Source organism: Aulonocara stuartgranti (assembly GCF_965226115.1).
Source record: "Aulonocara stuartgranti genome assembly, chromosome: 22".
NCBI lineage: Eukaryota > Metazoa > Chordata > Actinopteri > Cichliformes > Cichlidae > Aulonocara > Aulonocara stuartgranti.
Genome location: NC_138957.1, coordinates 27,706,729 through 27,714,320, shown reverse-complemented (window position 1 = coordinate 27,714,320; position 7,592 = coordinate 27,706,729). Strand labels below are relative to the sequence as shown.

General features: G+C 40.7%; 1 protein-coding gene across 2 annotated transcripts; it reads left to right on the top strand.

Moving 5' to 3' along the window:
* Positions 1-306: 306 nt before the first annotated feature.
* Positions 307-7,109, top strand: eva1bb (eva-1 homolog Bb (C. elegans)). Of its 2 annotated transcripts, XM_082520902.1 has the most exons (4): positions 307-705; positions 852-907; positions 5,283-5,423; positions 6,036-7,109. In XM_082520902.1, the coding sequence occupies exons 3-4, from the start codon at positions 5,357-5,359 to the stop codon at positions 6,467-6,469; spliced, it is 501 nt and encodes a 166-aa protein (XP_082377028.1). In that variant the 5' UTR covers positions 307-705; positions 852-907; positions 5,283-5,356; the 3' UTR covers positions 6,470-7,109. The 2 variants fall into 2 exon arrangements, with proteins under 2 accessions (XP_082377028.1, XP_082377027.1); XM_082520901.1 differs by lacking the exon at positions 852-907 and having other exon boundaries at positions 309-705.
* The last annotated feature ends 483 nt before the right edge of the window (positions 7,110-7,592 follow it).

Here is a 7,592-nt window from a genome sequence, read left to right as displayed (position 1 = left end):
CCTGGTGTCGTGTGGAAATTTCCAGCTTTGTAAAGTCCAAGTCAGATTTCCCCATGAAGTATCAATCTATTCATCGGTCTCCTCTCCTGCTCCACAAACCTCACTCTGAGCTCTTTTTACTCCCCTCCAGGCTCAGATTAAAACACAAAGAGCTCAATTAATCCAGGAGCCCCCACAGCAGCGTGGCCCCATGCCCACAGCTGCCACCTAGCTATTTCCTGTTCCACCCTCCTGGCTTAACTGTGAACAGACCTCAGTGTTGGGCATCCAGCAGGAGAGAGATCACCTCCCTCTGGTCAGGAGTGTGTGGGTCATACCTGGAGAGGATAGAATAGCTAAAATAAAAGACTTGAGCAGTGTGGAATTTTTATTTTGGAGTTCGATGGCAGTGAAGCATGCATGGCTTTCACTTCTCTCAGGAAAAGGAAAGACCTCCTCCAAAACACAAGTGTGGACCACTACTGGCTGGTCCTCCTCCCTCTGAGGGATGAGAGGGAGTGAATCACAGTGGAGAGCTGCTCGCTCTTCAGTCCAGCAGCGTCTGCTCAGCTGTCACGTATGCCGAGTGACCCACGACCTCTCGCTGCTGCTTTTCTGCCCGAGAGAAGATGGGAGTCTTATCTAAGTGACCGGCTCCAAACGTGGATCTGAATTCTTTGTTTTGCATACGGAAGTTTTAAATCTGTCAACCTGTGCATGACTGAGGTGAGTGACTTTTATTTAACTTTATCTTTGCTGGGAAAAAAGATTTTTTACATTTTATTACACCCCTTAACAAATATAAAGCTCTACTGTCATGCAACTCAGTAGTTTATTAGCATGGCCTCCTTTTTTTTTTTACAACACCACAGACAATTAAAGGTTTTTACAAGCTGAGGAGCTGCAACATGCCCAAAATTATAGCACAGTGAGTATGTTGTCACCCAGTCTGTCACATGTATTTTCCATCAGTCTTAATCTCACTCTCTTTAAATGTTTTTGACAGCAGCTCCACCTCATTTCTCATTTTTTTGACTACTGTTAAAAAGTGATTTTTTTCAGCAGTTTCAAGTTTCCTCATTGGACTTAAACAGGATTATCTAAGCAGGAAGGGCCGAGTGGGAGTGCATTTACAGGGTTTCACATAAACAGCTGCCGGGCTATGCTTGCGTGGAGGTTGTTGGACTCGTCTGGAAATGTTAGGTGTTAAATCTGTCTGCCCGAGACTGCGGCTGCACAAAATGTGTCCCTCCCTCTGGTATTTGTGTGGTGCTTCGAGCTCACCACAAACTGCCAGTCCTGGAGCCATGAAGAAAAAAATATTTATACACGATTTCATTCTGTAATCGAGAAAACAGAAAAAGAGGCGCCTCTTTGTGTCATTTCTCCTTATAATTAAGTATTAAAAACGTCGCCTTCTTAAAACAAATGAGAAAGTTCATGGAGGGCACTTTTTTCCAAAAAACGTACAAAGTCTGAATGCTGCACTGAAAAAAAGAAAAAATTGTAATTAAAGTGAAGTTGAGATAAAAGGTCTCTGCCCTAAAAATAACCTCATACATAAATTGCAAAACCCTAGCCAAGTGAACAAATGCGATGTGTGTTGATTAGCAAACAGACAGTTGAAACTATGAAGGTTTAAAAGGTGATGCTAACACTAAAGTGCCTTAAAACTGCATTCTTTTTCATGACCACCAGGGGGGAAATGTGTGGTTGGAAAAAGACTTCTAGTTCTATCAGAGAACAGCCCTTTGTAAACACTAAGTTTATGGCCTCAATCACTCACTTCAGGTCATATTCAATATATAATTAAGTGAGTTTTGGCAGCTTTCCTTTAGTCTTCTCATGGTTACTTCCAAAAGATAGACCTAACAAAAAGCCTATAAGTTTTTGCAGTCGTTAACATAGTGACTGGTGAAACGACCACATATTGTGAATTTGACTATGAAACCTCAAGCTCGCTGGCTTATAGAATGCAAGCTGTAATCGACAGCCTGTTGTACATACCCTGGATAATCCTCCTCTCTGACTCTTAGAATGACCAGATGGACTTTTTTAAGTTTGTGAAGACATTTAGTCTCAAGAGCTGAAACGTCTGATCGTAATGACCCACGCCTTTTGTCACAAATTTGCTCACATGATCAACAACCCTCAGGACCACCCCCATGGGGACGCTCCTCCCTGTGCTCAAGACTCACACAACCTGGACAACTGAGAACCTACAAATCCCCAAATTTACAAAATTAACTATTTTATTCTGTATGACCTGAAAGTAGAAACATGAACTGAGCAGGAAGGCCTGGGGATGTTTTTTAATACATTTTTTTTAATTTTGTGAGTCTTTGATTTTCTCTGTTTTTATTCCATTAATGGTAGTTTAAAAGAATAGGTAAACAAAATAAAATAAAAAAATATAATAATAATTTAAATAGATAAAAAATAAAGGATCATTTTTAAAGATTTAAGTTCATTCTAGCTGTTGTTCTAAGCGGTGCTTGGCAGCATCGTGAAAAGTTGGAACAGCGTGGATCTGGATCATCCGGCCTCCTGCAGTGTCATCTCACTTTCCCAGCGCTGATAGTGAAAGTCAGTTTGGGATTGTTGTTTGTGCTGTGGACTGTTTCAAGATGCAATGATAAAAATCAGATTATGGAAAGAACTTTTATCCCCACCGGAAAAATAAAAATAACTAAGCAGACACTGAAGGAAATCCTCCCCCAATCCCTGGACAAATTGCTCCCTGCTGTTGCATAACACTTTATAACTGTTTCCTCGTTTTTATTTAAAATTTAAGTTAAAAAATAAATAAAATGTAACCTCAATGTTAAACCTCTGTGCAGATGGAGTTCAAGTTAACCTAAGCTGAGATCTGCTTGATATTTTTGCCCACAGACACGTGAGTGTTGATGCAAACAAAAAAAAACTTAGAAAGAATGAGGTGATATGTGCACTGTGATAAATGCTGCAGTCTTGATAAACTGTGTAAAAGTACAGGGTGTAAAGTCAGTCTTTAATCGTTTGAATCGAGCTAAGCTGAAAACTAAATTGCTCACTTATGTTGTTAAGGTCTGGGGGCAGCAAATTGAGGGTGCAGAAGTAGTCACGCTTCTTCTTTGATTAAATCCCAAACAGAAGGCAGTGTTGGTTGGGAACCACCAGTTCCCATGAGTAAATGGACCCCGAGCCAGCCACAAAGCAACTACAACTTTAATTTGCCCAAAAGCAAATTAAAGAAAGCCTTTGAGAGCACACTGGGGCTGCCAAAAGTCGCTGGGATAAAGATCAGGGTGGGAGAGCGACCCAAACCCCCAGCAGCAGCAACTGGAACGGGGCACGGTTTGGTCCTCCCCAGAGAGAGAGCAGGAGAAAGAAAAACATTCGGCTCCCATGGAAATTGTTTTTGTAGTGACAGGGAATGTGAGGGGGTGGGAAGTATCAGTCATCATGTTTACGTCAATCCTTACTGTAACCGTGGGACCGTCTGCGAGACGGGTCCGGAGCAAATCCATCTACCGCGGTCTAATGCAGCCCCTCGCTCTCTTAAAGGGTCGATTCACCCAAATAACAGAAGGATGCAGTCGCTCTGAGAAGCTTTTTTTTGTATGGGAAATGTCAGGTCGTTTTGTGCTGACATCCGTGGCTGTCCTCAGGATAATATATATATATATATATATATAATTTTTTTTTTTTTTTTTTTTTTTTTAACTGTGATTACTCTCTTGAATGATAATTAAATTTGCTAACAGTGAAATACTTGTTAAACATCTCTAACAAAAAACAGAATGTCTCTACCGGAGATTTAGGTGCCATTTTTCTTAATGTTTTTGTAGGCATCCCTGAGGCTGTTTAACCCCCATTAAAACAATTAGTTTTAAGTTTTTGCAGCTGTGAGCAGCTTCTTTACTTCCTCAATGCATTGCAAAGAGGGACAACGGCGTGTTTGCCACGTTTGTACTCTGTGTTCTCACGGTACACTTTAATTAATTCTTTGTGGCACAGATTCAATAAGGTGCTGGAAACATTCTCAGAGATTTTGGTCCATACTGACATGACAGCATCACGCAGCTGCTGTAGATTTGTTGGTTGCACATCCACGATGAGAATCTCTTGTTCCACCACATCTCAGAGGTGCTGTGTTGGATCACAGTCTGCTGACTGTGGAGGTCATTCAAGTACAGGGAACATGAGTTTTGTGACATGGTGCATTGTCTTGCTGGAAGCAGCGATGAGAAGATGAGTGCATTGTGGTCACTAAGGGAAGACGTCAAGGAAACATCCACCCCACCATTGCACCATGATACAAGCCAAGGTGGATCTGTGTCTTCTGCTGTTGTAGCCCAACTGCTTTAACATTCAGAGATGCTCTTCTGCATACGTTGGTGTAACAAATGGTTATTTGAGTTACTGTGGCCTTCCTATCAGCTCAAAACAATCTGGCCTCCTTTGACCTCAGACATCAACAAGACATCTTGGCCCACAGAGCTGCTGCTCACTGCATACTTTCTCTTTTTCACTTTCTGAGAAACTCAGACCAGTCTGGCACCAACAATGATGACACATTCCAAGTCACTCACATCACCATTATTCCACATTTTGATGCTCAGTTTGAACTTAAGCAGGTCATCTTGACCATTTAGATATATAATAGATATTTATGTTATAGAGCATTGAACAAGTGTACTTAAAGAAGTGGCCAGTGAGTGCATATGACAGATAATAAACAAAAGAATATTACATCCAGTTTAATGACTTACTAAAATCTAACACCTGCCAAAAGATTATCACAAGCTAACAATAGAGAAATGCTCCTACTTTATATAAATACCAATTAAATAATGAAATAACTTGCTGTGAAACCTTGTGTGCAAAACAAACACAACTCCTCTCAGCTCCATTGTTTTGGGGAAGAGGCAGAAATTAGAAATTCACTGCTACATTTCTGTGAACCCGACCTTTTCACTTCCTGCCGGTCTCCCATCATGAGTGTGAGTTTCTTGGAGTGAACATGTGAAACCTGACATGCCACTTCTTCTGTGGGAAAAAAATAAAAACTGCGTAGCCGGAAAGGCGCCCCTCTCATAAATATAAACATCCCCATCGGTCTCAGCAGACCTCTCGCTGCCGTCCTCTCTGCCTGGCTTGAGTGTCGTCAGAGGAAGACAATGTCTCCTGACCTCTGACACCCATTTAGATCAGAAGAATGACGGGTGGTGCTTTGGAGCAATGCATTTTTTAGGCTTAAAACACTTTTTTTTCTTTTGAGATGACTTTGAAAGCATTTGTTTTTCTTGTTTTTCTGACAGGATCTGCCTCGGGTTATCCAGGAGGTAAACGTGTAAAAGGAGATGGTGCGTGTCTGAACCCACAGTGAACCAAGATGGAGCCAATTAAGAGAGATATGGAGCTGCTGAGTAACAGCATGGCGACCTACGCTCACATCAAAGGTAAAATCGTAGCAGGGCTTTAAGTGTGGCTTCCACCATGGAGTTGGGGACAACCTCAAGGGGTTATTAGATGAATCTATAAAACCGCAGGCAGCTTGCTACACCACACTGTATGACTTTACGTAGGTTGTACATGAATATTTCTTTCTAAGCTCCTACACGAGTAACTCTGCATGTTACAGTTCAAAGAAATCTTTATTTAACTTTATACTTTAAACTTCATTCTGATTGGCTGCCTCGTGCAAACAGAAGGGTTTAACAACAGTGGGTGGGGCCTTTGTGCTCACACCTAGAGCCATAATAGTTTGCTTTAATAACGCTCTGCCTGAGGCGGCCATATTAGGGATATCCCTTCTTAGTGACATCACAAAGAGCCAAGAGTAGAAAATCTGGTGAAAATCAAGCGTTTAGAGTCTGAAACCTGAGTTTTTGGCTCACAGGGTTTACTTTAACATACACTGATCTGAGTATTTGAAACTTTCGCTGTCTTTGATATGAGCATCCACCACTCTAACAGTATAGAGATGACAGAAAATAAAGAAAAGCTTAATAAATCCACTTTTTAATGCTTTTATTTCAGTAAATTAGTTTTTCTTCCCTCTTCTTGTGCAGCCAATCCAGAGAGCTTTGCCCTCTACTTCATGATGGGCGTCTGCTTCGGGCTTTTCATGGCGCTGTGCCTCCTGGTGGCCGGCATCACTTGCAGGGCTCGCCGCCACAGAAAACCACCTCCGTCTCCATCGAGGAGACAGCTCAAGGAGTCCAGTGAAGAGGAGGAGGATGAGGAAGAAGAGGAGGAGAGTGTAGGAGAGGAGAGGGCGGTGGATACGGAGATCCCTAAAGTGACAGTGGGTCCTCTGAGTGACCGCAGCAGCCAGTCTAACGGCACTCTGAGGAGCCTGAACGTTTTCACCTCGGCCGAGGAGCTGGAGAAGGCTCGACGGCTGGAGGAGAGGGAGCGAATTGTCAGGGAGATCTGGAGGAACGGGCAGCCGGACATCCTGGTTACGGGGACCGGGACGATTGGACGAGTTCATTACCACTAAGAGAGACTTGGACTGAGCTTTTAAAAAACCTGTAAGGGACAACCAATGGAGAGAAACGTGCCTTGTATGGAGGCACAAAAATGGACGCAAACTAATCGCAACATTAAAAATATATATATATTATTTACCGATTAAAGAGTTTGCAATAACTTAACTTTTATCATGTAAAATGAAATTTAGAAGAAAATCCACTCTACTCAAAACAAAATACTAGTATTTTTAAAGTCCCTAAATAAATTGCAGTATTACAAAAATAAATATGAATAATAAGAGAGAAAATATGTATGCAAGCTAACCATTTAAAAATTCATAAAAGTTATTTTTAATCAGCTTTTTTTTCATGCTTGAAGTGTTTCTCAGTCAAGATGTAGTGGCATTATGAAAAATTACAAAAACAAACAAACGCACACCAAATTATTTTAGAGGTTTGGGGTTGCATGTTGCGTATCTCCTCATATAAATTTTTTTATTTCATTATTTTAATTTATTATTATGGAAAATCGGACACTTTGGGCCTCCATAAATGTGGACTATCACAGATTTTATGCACAAGTGTTTGTTTTGGGGGGAAGGTTGGCTTCATGTGTATTCATCTTTGGAATGTGAATAATTAAAGCTAAACCACTTTTTAATAAACAAATGGTCTTATAGTCACTGTTTTCCAAAATGAAGAATAAACAATTTTTAAAAAGAAAGAAAGAATAAATGAAGAAAAATTGTTAAGAATATGCTGATCTTGCTCTATCTGCACATTTCAAGTTAATAAGTCAAAGCTGATATAAAAACCCAAAATGATGATGGCAAAAAACATTTCTTTATGTGGTAGAAACAAGCTTCCATATCACAATGATGTGAAATAAGGGAGATTAAAAAAACATAGTCAGTATAAAAGAAGGCCTCTGATTTTCCCACACATTATGACGCTTCAATCAGTTTTGGGATCGTCAGTACCCCACAGCATCCACACTATTAGTCACATACAGTAAGCTGTTAAAATGCTCCAAAACACTCCAACAGCACACACACATCCAAGAGTTTATTGATTTAAACTCAGTTATCTAGACAGATGATTGTAAGAAAAATACAATTAAATCCAGTCTATTCATGATTATTATAAAGGAGA